Source organism: Muntiacus reevesi, chromosome 2 (genome assembly GCF_963930625.1).
Source record: "Muntiacus reevesi chromosome 2, mMunRee1.1, whole genome shotgun sequence".
Classification (NCBI taxonomy): Eukaryota; Metazoa; Chordata; class Mammalia; order Artiodactyla; family Cervidae; genus Muntiacus; species Muntiacus reevesi.
In genome coordinates this window covers 10099496-10120309 of record NC_089250.1, presented here as the reverse complement: position 1 = coordinate 10120309, position 20814 = coordinate 10099496, and the positions used below count along the sequence as shown (strand labels likewise).

The 20814-nt window shown below is 38.8% G+C and overlaps 1 protein-coding gene across 3 annotated transcripts in view; it reads right to left on the bottom strand.

Moving 5' to 3' along the window:
• LOC136159095 (ankyrin repeat domain-containing protein 7-like) overlaps positions 1–20814 on the bottom strand; it is a 65038-nt gene that overhangs the window by 11576 nt on the left and 32648 nt on the right. The window contains exons 1-7 of one of the 3 annotated variants that reach the window (XM_065920910.1): positions 19087–19106; positions 15315–16697; positions 10573–10724; positions 8932–9102; positions 7136–7169; positions 3070–3936; positions 1262–1411 (exon numbers count right to left, since the gene is read on the bottom strand). In XM_065920910.1, coding sequence (XP_065776982.1) covers positions 1262–1411; positions 3070–3936; positions 7136–7169; positions 8932–9102; positions 10573–10724; positions 15315–15377 — 1437 coding nt within the window. In that variant the 5' untranslated portion in view covers positions 15378–16697; positions 19087–19106. Of the gene's footprint in view, positions 1–1261; positions 1412–3069; positions 3937–7135; positions 7170–8931; positions 9103–10572; positions 10725–15314; positions 16698–19086; positions 19107–20814 lie in introns of those variants that run through there. The other 2 variants (XR_010661394.1, XM_065920911.1) reach the window with 2 other exon arrangements.

The window sequence follows — 20814 nt, the reverse complement described above, 5'->3', positions numbered from 1 at the left end:
TAACATGGATGAACCACAAAATGACCTCAAATGAGAAAAGCTAATCCCAAAGGAGCATACTGCATGATTCCATTTATATAAAATACCCAAAACAGGCATGTCTACAGAGACAGATATTAGACTGGGGGTTGCCTGGGACTGAGGGAGATGGCGGGGTCATAGGAGGTAGCTAAGAGATGCAGGGTTTCTTTTGGGGTTGTATAAATGCTCTAAAATTGACTGTGGTCACAGGTGACACCTATCTAGACTAAGAGATACTGAACTACACACTTGGAATGGGTGAATTATATGATACATGAATTATATCTCGATAGCTTTTTAAAAATCCAAAGGCACCATCTAGATAATCTTCTTAATTCTCTATTTTTGATGTAGGCATTATACTCCATCTGAGTACCCCATGCTTTTACAATGTATCAAAAATGAAGAGAAGGCAGTGCCTAACTTCAACTGGTTTGTATAATACACTGTCTGCACATTATTCTGAAATGCACAAAATAAATATATACAGAACTGCACAGCCATTCAGAAAAGTGAAGATGAGAAATGATAATTTTCTGGAACATTCCATTAAACATTATCCTCTGATTTTACCTGGCTTGCCTCATCATGGTAATACAGGGATCACGAAATAAAATATTGTTCAATCGAAAAAAAAGTCTCTCCACAGATGTATAGAACAGACTTTTGGACTCTATGGGCGAAGGCGAGGGTGGGATGATCTGAGAGAATAGCATTGAAACATGTATATTATCAAGTGTGAAACAGATCGCCAATACAGGTTGGATGCATGAGACAAGTGCTCGGGGCTGATGCACTGGGATGACCCAGAGGGATGGCATGGGGAGGGAGGTGGGAGGGGGGTTCAGGATGGGGAACACATGTAAATCCATGGCTGATTCATGTCAATGCATGGCAAAAACCACCACAATATTGTAAAGTAATTAGCCTCCAACTAATAAAAATTAAAAAAAAAAGAAAGAACTCCAAAAAAAAAAAAAAAGAAACATAAGTCTCTCAAGTTGTGTGATGATGCACAATTCTCCACTTTCCTAAAGGTATATAATATACAAAAACAATATATATAATGCAAATGGCAGAATGAAAGTCAGAGTTTAAGAAATGAGTGCACTTAAAGATTAAAAAAATTATAGTAAATTACTAGTAATGCATATAAAAAAGGAAGCTGTCCATGAAAAAGAGAGTCCTAAAACACTTTATCCTATGTATTCACTGTCGACACATTGAATTTCACACATACCTGACTTGTGAGTTGATGTAAGTTCTTTAAATCCCGTGCCTCAACTTCTAACTTGGCATGATAACGTGACATGACCTCCAGGGACAGCTCCGACGCAGACTGCTTTTTGAGGCTATCAGCCAGTTCTTGCCAAAGTTGTCTCACAACTGCCTAATAAGATGCTCTGTCACTGAGTTTATCAAATCACTTTACTATGACGTTGTGTTAGTAATACATAACACCAACATATGGACTTTGAAAACTATCACCACACACAGCAACTCACCTCTGTCCCTCCTCCCTGAATGTGGTTGCAGACCCAGAAGGGCCCCCCACCGGCCTTCCTGATATTAAGTTCCTCAGACGAAGGAGGCAGCCCCACTGTCCACGCCCTGCCCCTCCCGATAAATCTGCAGAGCTCCACCACCTCACGTCCAGAATGAAACAGGTGTGTAGGTGGGACAAGCAGTGGAAAATTCCACCCTGTGGAAACATTTCTCCTCTTTCTTTATTAGAGGCTTCGATTAACATCAGAGATCTTCACATATTCAATTCAGTGCTCAGATCTTTCCAATAGATTCCTATCCCAGCAGTAAAATGAGGCCATTCCCTTGGGGCTTCTCTGTCTGATATCTGGTGGTGTGTCTGTGTTAACCCCAGACCCCTAATCTCCCCCTGCTCCCCGCCTCTGCCCTTGGCTGACCACCAGGCCCCCCTGCGGAGCACAGGGGCTCTGCTCAGCGCTCTGCAGTCACCGCCTGGGAGAGGACCTGGGAGAGAACGGATACGTGTGTACCTGCACCACCGGGCCGGGCACCCGAAACTGACGCAGAAGTGTAAACCAACTACACTCCATCACAGAAGAAAAACACAATTTACAAATGAGGTTGCTCCCATGGCCCTCAGGGAGTCTCGATAGCCTGGCCTCCACCTGCCTCTGGACCGCAGCCCCTACAGCCTGCTCCCTGACTCCCTCCATTCCTGCTGCTCTCAAGTCCTGCCACCCTTCATTTTTAGTGGACACGCTTGTATCTAAACGGTAGTAACTGATACTGAATATGAGAACTATGAGTAAATTGTTTGTAAACATATTCTAAGTAAATAGCATAAATAGCAGTGGGAAGATTAAAACAAGAAGAGCTTGGTTAAAGCTCACCACTTGAGTCCCAAATTATGATTTAGTGACAAGTATATTTAAATGACTTGTCAATGAATTCTCAATTTAATGGCAACTCTTTAAAGAGTAGAGAGGTCGTAAGAATAAATGATTCAATTCTGAAATGTTTTCCAAGTTAATTCAAATTTACATGAATAAAACTAAAGTTATACCAACAAATATGACAGAAAGGTATGACAAGCTATTGAAGCCAAAGTACTATATATAAGTGATAGCATCTAGGAAACATGGAATTGACTGTCAAGGTAATCCACGTAACTGAAGCTTAATTTCAAAATATTCAGTTTAGGTTTGAACGTTTCTTTTATCTGCTTCATCATGATACTGACATGTGGTTACATAGAGATTAAAATTATTTTCTGAATAGTAAAAGAGTAAATTACTAATACCTGTCTATATTAAAAATGTAGAATTTAATCTCTTAACATTTCATAAGCGACACGATGTCTCTACTCAAAGTGAAGCATCTCTCTCGGGTCTAATTTTTATTTGCTGGATACAAGGTGTGCTTTTTAGCCTGTTTTAGAGACCATAGATTCATAGCCTGTGTATTTTTTATATTCAGCTAGATTCAACATTTAGGCAGAATTAAGAATCACTTTGAATTTTCTTTCAGGAAGTCTGAGAATTATTTCTCCTTCTGGATACTTACTTTTCTTTCTGCTTTCTCATTTTCATACTGACACAGTCTCTCTTCTAAATGATTCAATTTGTTGATTAACTCCTTGTTTCTTTCCTCCAGCATCAGACCTTGTTTCTCATGTTCAGCATGAAGATTTTTCACGATCTGCTGAAACTGGTCTTGGATGCTAATGACTGTCTTCTCTTTACTGTCGGCTCTATTTTGTGCATTATCCAGCTGCTGTCGGAGCAACATGTTTTCACTCTGGAGTTGAGATAACCTCTCCTCTAAGGATTCCTGCTTTCCAAGGTATTCCTTCACTTTGCCTTGTTTGTTCTGATACATGTGTCCAATATCCTGCTTTTGACACTCCGCTTGGCGTAAGTCTCTCTGGACACGTTCTAACATCAAAGTCTTTTCTCTGAGATCATATCTCGTCTGATGCAGCTGGATTTTTAGCTTATTGAATTTATTTTCCACTTTAGAAAGTTGCTGGGAAAGCATCTCATTGTCACTTTTCAGCTTAGCCATATCGAACTTCATTGGGTCCTGCAAGCGTAACCTCTTGTCTTTTGCTTTCTGGGAGGCAAGTGACAGGTTTCTTTGTGATATCTGACCTTGATCATGATTGTGTATGGCAGCAGCCAGTCTAGAGTGGTAGGATTCCACTTCTGTTTCTAGTCTTTCTTTGCTTCGCTTTGCATTCTCCAGCTCAGGGTTTAGCATTGTATTTTCAGCTACCGGAACGTTAAGCTGGCCAGTATGCTGGAATATGGTCTTGGACAATGTTTCCTTGTTCAATTTTATTGTGTCTATTTCTAACCTTGGCATGGCAATTTCATCCTGCATGTGGCTTTTGCACAACAGACCTTTTGCTTTTCTACCACTATCAGAAACCTAAGTGAGACAAAAGAGACTTTTAGTTAGTGCTCAATAAAATGACATTTCACCATTTCCTCTGAAATGAAAGACTAACCTGTATGTTTAGACAGTGAAAAGACTGCACCAAGTGGATCTCCAAATGGAAAAAATAAGGTTCGATACAAACCTCAGACCTTATACAAGCAGAAATTCCCAAAGGTTCAAAAATTTAATTGAAGACAATGAATCCATGAAAGGAAAAAGAAACCCCAAGGAACTTTTGAAGAAGCTCAGAACTGGAAAGGGTTTCTCTGAATTACAACAAACCCAGAAAGCTTAAAATAAAAGATTTATAGATCTAACTACACTTAAAAATTGCATCTGATGTGGTATATTTATATAATGGAAAACTACAAAGCCATAAAAAAGAATGAAATAATGCTATTTGCAGCAACAAAGATGGACCTAGGCATGATCACACTAAGTGACGTAAGTCAGACAAAGACAAGTCATACTGCTTATATGTGGAATCTAAAATGAACTTATTCACAAAACAGAGAGAGACCCACCGACGTAGGAAACAAGCTTACTCACCATACGGGAAAGGGGGTAGGGGAAAGGATAAATTAGGAGGTTGGGTTTAACATATACCATTATACATAGACAAGTGTATATAAAATAACATATACAAGTGTATAAAAAATGTACAACATAAGGAACTACATTTAATATTCTACAAGAAGAATCTGACAAGGAATGTGTGTGTGTGTGTGTGTGTGTGTGTGTGTGTGTGTCAGTCAGTCATGTCCAACTCTTTACGACCCCACAGTCTGTAGCCCGCCAGGCTACATTTAATATTCTATAAGAAGAATCTGACAAGGAGTGTGTGTGTGTGTGTGAGTGTGTGTGTGTGTGTGTGTGTGTGTGTGTGTGTTAGTCAGTCTTGTCCAACTCTTTACGACCCCACAGTCTGTAGCCCGCCAGGCTCCCCTGTCCATGGGATTCTCCAGGCAAGAATACTGGAGTGGGTTGCCATTTCCTCCTCCAGGGGATCTTCCCGACCCAAGGACTGAACCCAGGTCTCCTGCATTGCAGGTGGATTCTTTACAGTCTAAGCCAGCAGGGAAGCCCCATGTACATAATATACACACACATATACATATATGTCTGAATCACTGTGCTGTGTACCTGAAACTGACGCAAAATTGTAAATCAACTACAATTCCATAACAATACCACTCGCCACCTTTAAAACACTGCATCTGATAGCTCCTACGCAGCTACTTCAAGTAAGAGCCTTAGCTCTGTACATATTTAAATAGATGAAATTTCATGCAAAAATTGTTTTCTTGCGAATACGCTACCTCTCTAACATTTTAATAGGCAATTGCAAGACTTATACCTATTGACAACTGTACTAAGCACTTCTACAAACATCAATTAACTCATTAGCGATAGTGATTCTGGAAAGGAAGAAGTTAAAAATATGTAAGCAAGCTGCAGGCTTTTCACCAGGTCTTCTGACTCTACTAGTACTCTTATATCAAACCACAGTCACTTCCCTAGTACAAGCATATCAATACAAAATAATCCTCCTATTTCATTCATGGTACATACACTAATGGTAAATAAGGCAAAATTTAGAGAGCTCTTCTCAGAGAATCATGAGATTGTTTTCTGCTGCAGTAACTTTCATTATCTCTTTATACTGTTTAAAATAGTAAGATGGAGGAATACAATGAGAAACATAATTATCACTAAATGTATACTATGGCATATCTATCACTGTTTTCAAAAGTTCCTTGTACTGAAGGAGGACACTGCACAGAGCAGAGGGTTCGTTTTCTCGGATATACAAGAATGACTTCCAAAGTATGGTCTCTGAACAGCCTGTACTTTTCCTCCTTACCTTCAGTGGAAGTGGTAAATTAACCTAATGACCAAGGAAGGGAAATCACTACTAAATACCAGAACAGCTACTGTCAGTAGCAAGTTTTTTTTTACTTTTTTTTCCTTGGTGGGAGGGGACTTTTATAAGTTTATTCCAAAGAAACAATTTTTTAAGTGTACAAAAGTATTTTTACAACTGATGTCGCAGTTTTTACAAACTGAGAAACTGTAAACGATGTGAAGAGCCGTTGACAGGGCACTGGTTGCAGAAACGAGAGTGGAGCCGGGGGCGGACTCTGACTGAGACACCGGAGGTGATGCGGGCGAGGAGGGGCGCACACGCTCCCCCAGAGCACGAGGACATGGTGTGCAGCGCAGTTGACGGGGAGCACACGCGGTCTGCCCGGCCTAAACCGCAGTCAGGGTGCCTGCTCCTTCGAGACAGTCGCAGAAATTTTGAGATTAATTCCTATAGAAAATATTAAAGGCCTCTCCTTGGATGAGGCCATGGTGTGTCCCGACCTGACTGCTGTAGACAAATGGATTTGAATTACAAATAGCACTTTCCCGAGCTCTTCCCGAGAGCTTTTCGTTGTGGGAGATCTGCTGCTAGGACCTCGGGGATGGGACCCGGTCCGTGTCTGAGAGGGACATTGGGTGGGGAGTGAGTTCCTCTGCTCTGAGATGCCACTCGAGAGCTCTGCAGAAAGAAGGACAATCAACTTCAAGAGTGTCTGGTTTCTACCAACTGCTGGAAAAAGTCCACGGGGAGCATTCCTGCACCTCTCGAGGATGCCAGTTAAACACACGTATCCTTGAGGACTCTACTGTGAGGGAGAACCCAGCTGGGAAAGCTGGAGCCAGCTCTGAGCTGTTCATGGGGCAGGTGGACTGGAGGGCTGACGGGCACAGAGGGAGGGAGGGGGTCCATGACCCTCAGCCACCTGCCAGATGGCAAGGGGGAGTTTTTAGAGTAAAGCATGTCGCCACCCGCGGAAGCAGTTTCAGATGACTGAGTTAAGTCATCAAGGTCATTCACGTAATCAATTTGGTCTTTGACCTACACATAAATAATACTGTTTCACAATGTCCTTAAAATATGTATAAAATATACCAAGTGTACAAAGGTGATAAATATCTTAATCAAAGCAAAAGCAGAGGCTTCCTAAAAGAACAGGTTTTTATCAACAGGATAACTTTATCAACAGAGTTTCTAAATTATGTTTTCAAAGTAAATGTCCCTTCAACAAAGGAAGATTTTCTATGTTGCCACTATTCCTTTTACAAACTATTTTTTAGAGGATAATATATTTTTAAGTTAATTTTTTTTTTTTTTTTACTTTACCTTCTTCTTTTCATATGCTGTTTTCCTTGCAGGCCTAAAAAAAAAAAAAGATTCTTTTCAGGCTTAAATTTAATAACTCAAAAATATAAACAATACCTAAATGTTTTTTTATATAACATCTTTGCATTCACAAGAAATTTCTATAAAAGGATGAAACAATAAAAAAGAGTAGCACTAAAGGACAAAGAAAATATATCTGTAATATTAATAAAACATTAAATTTAGATTAAAGGAAAAGGAAAAACCTAACATTACTTGCGTTATGTGACAGAAGCGGTTTACCAGGGTTTCCTGCAGTTGTCATTTTTAATGAGAACTAACTTTTATGGCAATGAAACCTATCTCGGAAGTATTCCCTAAGTCCTTATAAGAAAGAAACCCATTTTTTATCACCATGATATTAGCTTTTTGAGGGCTTATTATGCGACGGCTATGCATATTATGCATTTTAATCCTCACGATCATTCTGGGAGAGAGGTAATATATTAGACCCTTTAGATAGGAAGAGATGGAGCAAAGAAAGGCTGAGGAACGTGCCCAGGACCACACAGCAGTTCACCAACAGCCCAGGATTCAAACCCCGGAAACTGGCCTGAACGCTGCTGTTCCAAAATATGCTGAGAACGTGATATTGAAAAGTCTTTTTAAGTAACATGATACCAAATGAACCTATATTATTATTTCACGTCTAGCTACAACTACAAATGATAATTCTGAATCTTAAAAACGTATTTCTAACAAACAAAAAGACTAGATGTAGGCAATATTGGAAATCTATTTTCAATAAAGATTTGTTTTTTGTAAAGAACTTCACCAATACACATTCATTTAACCATTCTGCTGTTTCTTTATGCATCTGACATACACTTGCTGAGCACATAATATGTGTTAACGACACTTTTAGTACAGGAAGCATGATTTTTGTCATTTAGATCTTTATCATCCAAAGTAATAAACTGTAAAAGATTGTGAATTGTTTCTATTGAAAATAAACAAAATCCTCCCCTTCTTCCTGCAAGCTATAAACAACTATGAGGTTAATATTATGTGATGTTTCAGAGTACCTTACAAAATCAAAGCTACCCACGATGATACTATCAATTAGAATCAACAAGGAATGATTAAATCCTATTCAGTATAACCTAAGCATTTGTAAATTCATGATTATATAATTTTTTAAATGTATGTATGATAGAATTAAGTAATCATCTACATATTTGTTTACGTAAGAATATTACACTTCAGAGCCAATGAACAAGCCCTTACCAAAAACTACATATGAACAGGAGTACATTTGTACATAATAATCATGTACAATAATAATAATGTACAATTAATTTATCGTAATAGTTTAAAGATAATGTCATACAATCAATAAGCTTTCTAATATTGGAAATGCAAATAAGATTACACTCAACAGACACTTCCTCCGCTGGCTCATTTTCAAAAGCATACACACTCTACAAGCTCCCCTCTTAACACGAAACAAAAAACTCATTTCAACTCCACATTCCTCTTCAGTTACCATCCAGGTCTCCATTTCTGGCCCAGGAAACATTCCCTACGGAGATGTTTACACGTGTTCACTGCAGTCCAGCTTCCAAGTGGACTCTTTACTGAAACAACTTCCAGCCAAAGGCACGGGTCCTCTCCTTAACCTCTCTGCCATGTTCATCCAGTAGAGTTGAGGATTCTCTTCTCTTGGCCCGTATGCTATATTATGCTGCTCTATTTCCAGAAGAAGTATTCAGTGCTAATATTTCTTCCCCTAGAAATAAAGAATCTGTCCATGTTACCTGCTGTCATCTTGATCCACCTTCCTTAAAATGCTGTCATCGTTCACGTGCAGCAGACCTTCAGTCAGTGAATTGGTCTTTTCAAATACTGGTGCAGTCACACATTCTTCTGGTGTCCACTTGTCATTGTTCTTTTTCTCTATTTCCTTCCTGGGTACGCCAGGTTCACCACTTGAAAAAATCCACAAAAAAGCCAATGTTTTCAAATAATTCGATTAATAAAGAATAAAAAAACAATTTTTGTAAAATTCCAACTCTTACCCATCTTAAGTCATTGATTAATTCACAAAACAGATATGAAGTACCAACCATATGCAAGAAAACAAATTCTTCCTTCAAACACAGATACACAATTATGATACAATATGATATGGAAGAGCTGACATATGAAAGTGATAAGTGAAATAAGGAAGGCTTTATGGAAGAAGTGAAGAGAGGCGGTCAAAAGGAAGAGAAAAGCGAGAAATCATTCTACTGGGAGATTAGAATGTCAGTACACAGATCAGGTACACGGCATCTGGGTTGCTTCCTAGGAACCTGGAAGGAAAAGTACAAAACACATGAAAGAAATTAGAGAGATGCATCTGGAAAGACACTGGGAAGAACCTCAAGGGCTACACTGAAAACCTCAAGTCCAAGCACAGTGATTCTTAGACATGGGAGTCATGATTAGATTTACACAATATATAATTCTTTGCTTTTAAAAACAGTAATGTTTAACCTAGGAATTTCCCTGGTACTCCAGTGCTTAGGAGTCTACCTGCTCATGCAGGGGGCACAGGTTCGATCCCTGGTCAGGGAAGACAGCACAGCCTCACGCAGAGCAAGGAGTCCTGTGCTCCACACCCACTGAAGCCAGCGCCCTAGAGCCCACGCTCGGCATCAAGAGAAGCCACCACAGTGAGAAGCCCAAGCAGTGCAGCTGCAAGGAACCAGCGCAGCCAAATAAATGACAAAAAAAAAACAACCCACAAAAGAACCTCAAAGGAAAAAGTAACACTTAATTTAGATGGTTTTTAAAATGACATGCTGCACATCCACTGTGAAAGAAGAAATCAAATTTAGTGGGGCGGGCGGTGGGGGGGCAGGGTACTTGTAAACCACCCACATGGTGGGGTGACGTCAGCATCATGGATGAAAGGCAGGCGCCTCGTCAGTTCTCCCGCCACCAACAGCAATCTGGCCTCCATCCATGGACATGCTCAAAGTGCTAGGAGAAAACTGTCAACCGAGAGGACTCGATCCAGAAAAGTTGTCTTTCAGAAATGAAGGAGAAACAAAAACTTTCCCAGACAAAGCAAACCTGAGGGAGTTCATCACCACTAGTCTCGCCTCATAAGAAATGCTGAAAGAAGTCCTCAAACTGAAATGAAAGGATGTTCATTAGTGACATAAAATAAATTTAAATATACAGCACACTGGTTAAGGCAAGTATGCAGTCAAATCCAGAATACTCTTATATGTAACATGGTGGTATGTTAACAAAGTAACTAGTATTAGGGCTAAAGGATAAGAGCATTCAAAATAACTATATCCCTAGTAAAAGATAAAATTCATAAATCACAAACATTAGCTCAAGTTAGAAATCATTTTACCGGAAAATAACAAATGACCTACTGTTAAATACTGATATAGGCTTACCCATCAGGACCTTTATTCTCCATAGCAGGAAACTCCTGCTTGTTATTTCCTCCACTCTTTCTCTGCTGAATCAATCGACTCTCAGCAGCAGCATCGCATATATTGGCTGATACTTCCACTTCACTACTTTTGTGCTTCTTTTCGTCTTCAACCTTTAATGAAAGTTTGACACTAAGAATAATTGCTATTACCTAATTCTAAAGACTGTGTTTTCAATTTATTACTTGACTGAGCATTTGCCCAGATTTTAAGTGATAAAAATATTTTTGTGCTTACATTAATTTTATCACAAGTCACTGAAAGTTTTGTAAAATGTGCTTCTTTCTGTTTGAGGGAAAGAAACAAAATTCCCAAAATTTCAAGAAAGGCTTTCTTAATAAGATACAATTATTCACAATCAGTCTTCCCCATCTGACTGGCAGAGATAGAGAAATAAAAACACATCACATATGTCCTCTTCAGTTTTTAACCACCTGGATTTTCCATTGAACAGTCAGATGTAGAGGATGTGACACCTTAGTGCCTCAGAAACAGAAAAGAAGCTTTCTTCTTTCTGCACGAAAACTATTCCTTCCCCACTGCCTTTTCCAATTCTTTTTTCATTTGGATCCAGGAGACAGCAAAATATCTGATGGTGTTCACTGAAATATGTGAACCAAAGTTTACCAAAACACAAGGAGCAGAATGAAACTGAGGAGGTGTTAGTGTGGAATTCTGGAATATAAGGAATGCTTCCCAATCCCACATTCAATAACCATCCAATTTTATAGCTAGAGGGTATACAAATAACTATCTATCTTTGCCCCACTATTTACCAATAACAGCTTTAAAATCAAAAAAGGTTAAATGAGTTGTTCAAAGCCCCTAAAGTGGCATTCCCTAACATTTTATGGCACCAAAAGAGATGATACAATTCTGTCATCTTGAATCTGATAAAATTACCAAATGAATTCCTCAAATGAATCAGGTAAGTTAAAAGCGTGACTTTGGCAAAGTAATTTAATTCGTTAATTGGGGGTAGGGTTCATTCTCCTTTTTCTTTAAAGGAGAATAGCTACTTTTTCCTCTTTATTTGTCTTACACAGAAGAGCAAGCACATTTAAAAACCTACTACTGAAGAAAGAAAAATCTCACAGAATCTCAAACCTCAGTTTTTCCTTTGGAGATAAACACTTGATTTTTTTCTCTTTTTTTGTGCTGAGAGTTTATACTATCTATGGGCTTCCCTAGTGGTTCAGATGTTAAAGAATCTGTTTTCAATGCAGGAGACCTGGCTTCGATCCCTGGGTTGGGAAGATCCCGTGGAGAAGGGAACAGCTATCCACTCCAATGATATTCTGGCCTGGAGAAATCCGTGGACAGGGCAGCCTGGCCAGCTACAGTCCATGGGGTCACAAAGAGTCAGACACGACTGACCAACTCTCGCACACACACACATACTAGCTATGTGACAAAATCACACATGTCAAAACTTACTACATCTTAGTAAACAACATAGTGAAGCGGTCTCTCTCAAAAGAGACATCTGCGAGTGGTGATTAAAGCATATGTGGGAGCGCATGTATTTGTTATTAAAAACATCCTGAAGTGGCCATGTTCGAAATCTAAGTGCCCAGGCACTGCGGAAAGCAGAGAAGATCACACAGATTCACCACAATGAAGAGATTAGAGGGAACACGTGTTCATGTCCCTTCTCTCAGTTTCTGTTTTCTTCCCATTCTGTGGAAATACAACTTATATTTAATCCAACGGAGTTAAAAAAAAACCTGCAAAACCCTCGTTGATCATACTCCTTCAACACTTTCCTTGGTGCTTATTCTGGCTCAGAAGGTCACATGGGAAGGAGCTAAATGAGTTTCCCAGTCCATATGCAAGACTGACAGAGACAGAATTAGACTGATTGAAGGACAAAAGCTATGAAAACAGTTTCCTGAATTCCTATTATGTGGAAGGCAGAAATAATCTATTTCTACACAAATACCTATTTAGATGACCCCACTTTATTCATAAGGAGAAAATCAAAATGGACCAGATCAGCCAGAAAGGGCAAAACCAAAGCAAGAGCAAATGAAACTCTACCTCTTTTGGAAGTTGAATTTTCTTTTTTCCCAAAGCTAACAACACTACTTGTAACATGTCTATTTCATTCTTGAACCTCTGCATATCCTTCTGTCCATTCTTCACTTAGATACACTTTGGATGCTCTGTGACTATTTGGTGGAGGAGAATTCCCATTTTCAAATTCGGCTTCCACGCTTTCATCGTCACTAGCACTGCAATTACCTGCATGCAGGAGCTTCTGGAACCAGTCCTGTATTGGTTTGCTTTTCTTTTCAGTAATTTTCATGACAGCAGGAGTACCGTGACTTTTTATTTCAATTATGTGTTTCATCTTACCGGAGCAGACAAGCCACAGACTAGACTGATGTGTCTATCCAACGTCTAATTTCCGATTCGTGGGATTTTGCCTCATATTGTCTGATATTTGCATATCAAACTCTTGGTCTTCTTTCACTTCAAATGTAACTACCTGCTCCCTTACTTTTTTATTTTCTGCATCATTATAAAAACTCTCCTCATTTTTGATAAACACATGTTCAATATCTAGTTTATCACTTTCAAGGTCTATTTTATTTTCCCTGAAACAAAGCTTTGAAGATGACTGACAAGCGTATCCTGGGGACCCATAGTTCATGCGACGAAAAACCATTTTCGAGACTGGGTTCTTTTTGTTCAGGACATACTTGGAATTCTAGAGACAGATACTCCAAATGCATCTTTCTCCCCACAATCAGCTATATTATTTGTCATGTTAGGAGGTATTTCCTTTCTTTGCTCCTTCTTTAAGGTGATCATATAGTGGCTCCTCCTTAGGACAGATGATAATTTTGTATTTCTCACAAATTTCACCTAACTTCTGCTTTAAGTCATTTGTGATGGTTCTAACTTCTCTTTCCATTCTAATTTGCCATGTTTGATCCACATTTTTTCATATTTCTCCACACAAGGAGGCCTTGAACATACAGATCTGTCCTGTCTACCACATTCCTTATTCATTTCTGGTTCTTGAGGCAATTTTTGCAGCTGCAAAAGTGGAAGATTAATTGGGTTGATTTGATTTTCAGGTGTCTTTTCTGTCAGGGTACATGTGTGCAAAATAATATAATCCTTAACTAATAGTATGGATAAATAAAAATCAGAAACTCATTACAATTTTACTGTTAAACTTCTTCATTTATATGTAACCACTCACAAATCACCAGATCACAACTAAGAAGTGAAAAATAACTTGCCTTACCGGAAAATAGGAGAAAAACAGTAACTCACAAACCCAATTTTGTCACTGCTTGACTGAATTAAACAATTCATACACGTTAAATCTACCAAAAATGAATTAGATGATTTTTAATGCTACAAATGCTTCTTCCCTTAAAAATAGTTCACTTCACAATACCGTATATGGGGAGTCCCTACAGCATGCCTGTTAAAGTTTTGCTTTTCTTTTTTAAGGACTAATATCTGGAGAACAGACAAACTTTATATGACCAGGAGCCAAAATCAATTAACACTAATCAGAAAGAGGAACCAATTCCTCAATTTTAATGTAAATCATATATCATGATAGTGCTATACATCAGTACATATTGCCTGCTCACATTCAGCTCTGTGTGTGCTAGGTCGTGTCTGACTCTCTGCGACCCCAAGGACTGTAGTCCCCCAGGCTCCTCTGGCCACGGGGATTCTCCAAGCAAGAAGACTTCAGTGGGTTGCCACACCCTCCTCAACCCATGCCTTCCCAACCCAGGGATCGAACCCAGGTCTCCCACATTGCAGGCGGATTCTTTCTGTCTGAGCCGCCAGGGAAGCCCGACAGCACTGGAGTGGGTGCCCTATCCCTTCTCCAGGGAGATTTCTCGACCCAGGAATTGAAACGGGGTCTCCTGCATTGCAGGCAGATTCTTTACCAGATGAGCTACCCAGGAAGCCCCAACATTCAGTTATATTATGTTCTAATATCCACCAAAGAAAGTGGATAAAGCATTTTTAGTAATATCTACTGATTTCCCACCCTGAAAAGAAATAAATTCGAACGTTATTATTTGTACCCTAAAAACAAAGGTCCAATCTAGAAGGTTCGATTCTCTTAATAGGCAACTGGGTTGATTCTATGACCCCAGTCTCTCCCTGAATGTTCATCCGTAAGTCGATTATGCCGAGATCACAGGCAGAATGAATCGTTCATCTTGACGGCAGTGACTGGCGATTTCAATGGAAAACCTTGAGCCACTGGGAATGATTTCTCTTTACATGTATCTAGGTCAGGGGCCGTCATATTGTTCAGAATTTCAACTGCTTAATCTTACGATTCAGTCTTTGATATCACCTTCTTAATCATGTAATGAAGTTATAAAAATGGCAAAAGTAAACAAGTCAGGAAATTTTTTTCCCTCAATTCCAAAGACGAGCTATAAATTATAATAGATTCGAACAGTATTTTAAGTTGTATAATAAAAGTGCTATAAAAACTATTAAATTATTAAGCTATTAAATTAAATTATTATATTAAATAATATAAAAACTACTAAATTAAAAAAATTAAATTATTAAATTATTATCTATCAATTCTAAAAGCCTAATTTTGAAAGCCGATTTTGTTATGGACTCTGTTACACACTGTATTGTGTTGGTAAAGCATAGAAAATGGTATTAAACCAGAAATTTAAATTTCTAGTTTACCTCACCTGTGAATGGTTATTTTCATTTCCATCAAGTTTTTCTTGTTCTTCCTCCAATATCGCTTCCATGTCTAGTTCTCCTGACAAATCTGCATCTTTAGTTAAAATTACTTAGAATATTTAGACAAAAAACATAATCTTTATTTAAAACACAGATTTAAAACATTGTACCAAATGACAGCTTAAGTCGAAAATTTATCTTCAGATGAATATTTACTTGTTTAAGAAATACTTCCAATGATCAAAAACTTCAACAAACCATTTGGGAAACACCAGATGTCACCAGGATACAGGCACACAAACACCTCAAAGATTCATTCATGAATTCATCCAAGCATCAGTGAAAAAAACAATCAGAAACCAAACAGAATTTCAAAATACAGGGCAGACATATAAAGTCACAGTATATTCTCTTCTCTACTTCATCACAGTATCTTTTTAACAACATGCCAAGCTTCAACTACATTATTATTCTTAGTTTACAAATTCCTCTTACTTTTTATGCTTTTATCAATTCCTTCATCTGAAACGCTTCCCTGTGCTCTTCTGACAATTTACTTTTCATCTTTTAAGACTCAACCTGCTTTGTGAAGTTGCCCTTGATTACAGCTATCTTTCCCCAGATAAATAGGTCTCTCTTTCCTTGTAGCTACCTTAGTACTTTGTAGATTTTTCTAGTGTATCTTTATAGACTTCTCTAGCGATCGATATACATCTAAATTGTGAATTATTTCTTCACATCTCTATCCTCTTGGCTTCTAGACTGCAGAGGGCATGCTGTTTAAAATCACCTTAGTATGAATAGTCTTTATTTTTTTTTTTCAATAATTACTTGTCTACCTAGATCTCACAAAGAGTCCCAGAGTTCTAAATATAATCCTGCTATCCACTCTCAGATGTATGCTAAATACTAGCCTAAACAAACTTGCTTCCTCCAAACTCTCTTTGTTATTTATTATACTACTATGGTCAGAGGGAGAATGCAGACACCTTGCTAAGAGGGAGTGTTTGGCTGTAGCTTGCATAAAAGGAGTCAGCACAAGGCAGGTTTCGCCACAAACTCGAATCCAGATCCGTCAGAATGATGGTAAGGCCGTGCCCAGGTGGCGCACGGCTGAGTGCCCTGGGCTTCTGCATTACCTTGTTTGCTTTCTCTGTTTTCTGGCAGCGGAGACTGGCCCGGGTGATGGGGCATGGAATTCCCTACCAGAAACATCGCTGCGTTTTTCATCTTCTCTTTATCTGTTGCGGTCTTCTGTCCGAGTTCTGTGGGTGCTGACTGATTTTTGGTCACCAGTTGGGACACCAACGGACGCCGATCATCAACTTTCAAATGCCCGGCTCTTTGACAAGTCTCACTACTGAGGCTCCAACTAGTCGAATCCCAGTCTGAAAAATGTGAAAACAAAGTCTCCATTTATCAAGATCTGAGGAAGAAACAACTCTGACTACCTCGTACAAAGTCTTTCTTCAGAGAATCAGTTCCACATCCTTCTTCCCCTCAAATTCACTACCCTTCAGAGGTGACTCTATCTTTCATGCCACTGTCAATCATGAAGAGATGTTAACTAGGATGTCTCATTTCTTCTACTTTTCAATTTTCTAGGATTACCTTGACTCACTCAATCTTTATTACATACTCTCTATTTCATAAGAACTTTATTATTATTTTCCTTCAACATACAAATATTTTATTAACAAAATTTATCTCTAATTTATTTTACATTTAATTTTGCATGATGATTTTGTGTATTCTAGAGACCATGGTTTTAAAAACACTTTTAATGAATGGTACTACTTTAATTAATGGTAGAAGCCTAGACAACATATTATAAAGCAAAGACATCACTTTGCTGACAAAGGTCCGTAGAGTCAAAGGTCTGGTTTTTTCGGGAGTCACGTGTGAGAGTTGGACCATAAAGAAGATTGAGTGCCGAAGAATTGATGCTTTCAAATTGTGGTGCTGGGGAGACTCTTGAGAGAACCCTGGACAGCAAAGAGATCAAACCAGTCAATCCTAAGGGAGATCAACCCTGAATATTCACTGGAAGGACTGATGCTGAAGCTGAAGCTTCAATACTTTGCGCATCTGAGGTGAACAGCTGGCTCACCGGAAAAGCACCTGATGCTGGGAAAGACTGAGGGCAGGATGAGAAGAGAAGGGCAAGCAGAGAAGGGGGCGGCAGAGGATGAGATGTTTTGGACAGCATCGCTGATTCCATGGACATGAACCTGGGCGAACTCCGGGAGGTGGTGAGGAAGAGAGAGGCCTGGCTGCAGTCCATGGGGTCACAAAGAATCAGGCACGACTTAGCGACTGAACACCACCACCATCAACAAGTACTTTAATTTCAACGAGATGGTCTTTCCTCGATGTACATATATCTTCAGAACTCATTTTGAAAGCCTTGGAGAAACATCATACCCTGGAGAAGGAAATGGCAACCCACTCCAGTACGCTTGCCTCTTGCCTGGAAAATCTCTTGGACAGAGGATCCTGGCGGGCTACACTCCATGAGGTCGCAGTGGTTGAACACAACTTAGCGACTAAACAAAAACATCATAAACTTATATAAGAAATGATAGCCTTGTGTGTGACTAATTGTTTCCATGTGAAAATAGGTAAGTCTAGGACCACACTGGATCCAAAGAGCACAGAGGGCCATGAGACAGGAATGAATACACCACAAAAAACTAAAACTGCTAGATCTGAATTTCTTAACAGAAGTCAAAGAAACAAGCAAGAAATGTAAAAGTGAAACTTAACCCTGTGTCAACACAAGGGCCCCTTTATCATTTTATATACAGCCACTTCAATGGTTTAAAACAGTGATTCTCAAGTGTCCCCTCAAAATCGCTGAAGTCCAGAGACCCATCGGGTCAGGGGGTACAAGAGGTCAGAACTCTTTTCACAACAACACTAAACGTTACCTCCATTCTCATGCTGTTCTGTGGGCAGTGGCATTCTTCAGAGACACGATATGTGATATCATAACACTAAGGACTAATGGAATTAGCAACTATGATGGTGTGTGCTTGTATTTTAAGTTTTTCTGTTTTATTTTCCAATACAGTGAACAACAATAAACAAAGTTCCTTGGAATTCTCAATAATTTTGAGAAGTATAAAAGGATCCTAAAGCCAAAAACTTTCAGAATCCCTGTTTTGAAAGATTATGTCTATCGCATCTAAGGTATGATTACTTCTCCTACTCCTAATAATCAAAGACACCACAAACACACACACACACTCAGTCTGCTAATCAAAACATCTGACTGGCCTACATTCATCTGTGTAAGAACACTAAAATGAAATAATTATAAGCTGAAATACAACTGACATATTAGCAAGCGAAGCTTTACTCTAGGGAAAGGTCAGAGTTCAAAAATAAGCATTTTTGGACACTGGAAAAATCTTAGGGTCTAATAATAATTAATCTCTGAGAATTCCTGAGAGTATAGAGATTCCAAACTGAGAATTTAATGGATAACGAAACATATACACAAACATCTTGAGTTCAAGCTTACATTTTAAACATTTCTTATTCATATGCTTGTGAATATCTTTTCTTTTAAAACATGGGTACCAAAAATAACATTTTCCTTATGTATGTCCAATTCTTCAATTAAATTTGCAAAAAGAAGTTAGGAGTACGAAGAGCTAGCATTTCAAATATTTCAGTGTCCGTCTTTCCTGAAGGGACTTCCCTGATGGCTCAATGGTAAAGCATCTGCCTGCAATGCAGGAGCCAGAGTTAAGTGCGTACCGCAAAATTTACCTGAAATAGATGTTTGTGGATCGTTCGTTCCTACTGTTTTATTAGGAACAGAATCTTTCGCTCCGACTGTGGGCTGAATGGGTTTGGAAACAAGTTGATTAACAAATAATGTGCATATGATACAATCCACAGTTCATAAATCAAGATAAAAGCATAAACATTTTTACCTTCACATTAGGATATTTCTCAGGAGACTCTAAAAGGCAAAAGGGACATAGAGTTAATCACATGTAAATATGAAAGCCAGCCGTACATTCATGCAGAGTTAGTACCGAGCAGAATCCTCGTGCTCAGCCTTGACACTGAATACATCCGGTTTCAGTGTCTCGCTTTTAGGGAGATGTTAGGACACTGGCAAGACAGACTTATGAATCCATTACAGACAGTGAAGAAAAACAGGAATACAGGTTTACCAAAACATGCAGTAAGATTTCAAAAGTAACATCATGTTTTCAATGACTTTATAGAAAATATTAAAGAGCACACAGACCAACGTGAACATGCTGACTGATGAGGAGAAAATTAATCTTAATCAGAGGAGCAAACCATGACCCCAAGAAGATAAATGTGAAAGCTGATGGTAAAATGCAACAGTATATCTTGAATCCAAGACAAGAGTAACAGTTACACCGTTATACAAGTATTTAACATGCTCTTCAATCTGTCCAGTCATGTAAGAAGTGCACAGTTGGGATGACCGTTCAGCCGAAAATGTAATTCATTTCTCATCAGAGAAAGCAATGACCTGACTAGCTCGAATATACACTTGTAGAAAAACGTTTCATAAAAGTATTCATTTTTTTCCACACCCACGTGGGCTACTGCTATGCCTGCATGTCTGGGCTCCTCTAGTTCAGCCATCTTAAAGTTTCTCGATCCACTCACGCAAGAAGGCATGTAAGACACACCTACGAAATAATGCCCCAAAGATTTTCAACATTGAAATACAATGATCAAAAAGGAAATAATAAATTTAATTGCCACACAATTATTAGATGTTAAAAATCTTGCATGTTTTAAAATCAGTGTAGTATTTCTTGAAAATACCAATTCTAGCATTTAGGGAATGAACCCTATCAATCTGTTTTGTTTCAAAACTTAGTTTGGTTGGGTACATCATGCTAATGCTTAAAAGGATTTCTATGAAACTGTCAAAAAATCAGTTATCTTCTAAAAAACAAGTCAATCCCTCCATATTCAAATCAATCTAATTTGAATAACAAATACCAGTACAACATACATCTTTGATGTCTATAGCTACTTGGAGTGGCTGGGGTTGACCCTACTTCTAGCACCCCCTCCCACCTCCAGGATTCTCTGGAGCAATAATGATCTTATCTCTTTTCAGGGTAAATACACTGAAGTCATCTAGAAGGTGTTCTCTCAAGTGCACCATCAACTCCAAACTCACCTCCCTAAGGCCTTCCTTTCCTCCCTTTGTCCTTTCACTAGAGTCTTTCCTCTATGAAGGATAATCTCTGGATCCGTGGCCTTAATTTTCCCCCTTTACATTCTTTCTATGGATCATCCCACCACTTCTTTTGCCTTCTTTGCTTAGCAATGGTATCTTACACCTATAATTGCTACTTCAACTCTTTACTTTCCGCTGGCTATAGACATGCTCAGAAAGAAAAACAAAATAATGCTCTCCCCTGATCCTGTTATGTCCTGCAATAGCCAGTGCTCTTCTTCCAGATTTCTCTAAAAGCAAGGCTAGACCCTTGCTAC